The sequence below is a fragment of the Propithecus coquereli genome, unplaced genomic scaffold, assembly GCF_000956105.1.
Source record: "Propithecus coquereli isolate 6110/MARCELLA unplaced genomic scaffold, Pcoq_1.0 Scaffold42, whole genome shotgun sequence".
Taxonomy (NCBI): Eukaryota; Metazoa; Chordata; class Mammalia; order Primates; family Indriidae; genus Propithecus; species Propithecus coquereli.
Genome location: NW_012149952.1, coordinates 1,754,282 through 1,754,589, shown reverse-complemented (window position 1 = coordinate 1,754,589; position 308 = coordinate 1,754,282). Strand labels below are relative to the sequence as shown.

General features: G+C 42.2%; 1 protein-coding gene across 1 annotated transcript in view; it reads left to right on the top strand.

Moving 5' to 3' along the window:
- ZNF180 (zinc finger protein 180) overlaps positions 1-308 on the top strand; it is a 128,377-nt gene that overhangs the window by 38,696 nt on the left and 89,373 nt on the right. Inside the window, exon 6 of the mRNA XM_012653232.1 lies at positions 1-299. This exon is cut by the window's left edge and continues 1 nt beyond it. Within this exon, the coding sequence (XP_012508686.1) occupies positions 1-299 (299 nt within the window). The remainder of the gene's footprint in view (positions 300-308) is intronic.

The window sequence follows — 308 nt, the reverse complement described above, 5'->3', positions numbered from 1 at the left end:
GCACATCAAAGAACTCACACTGGAGAGAAACCCTATGAATGTAACGAGTGTGGAAAATCTTTCAACCGCAGCTCTCACCTTGTTATGCATCAGAGAACTCATACTGGAGAAAAACCCTATGAATGTAATCAGTGTGGGAAATCCTTCAGCCAGAGTTATGTTCTTGTTGTACATCAGAGAACGCATACTGGAGAAAAGCCCTATGAATGCAATCAATGTGGGAAATCCTTCAGACAGAGTTCATGCCTTACTCAACATCAGAGGACTCATACTGGAGAGAAACCCTATGAATGTAATCAGTGTGGGAA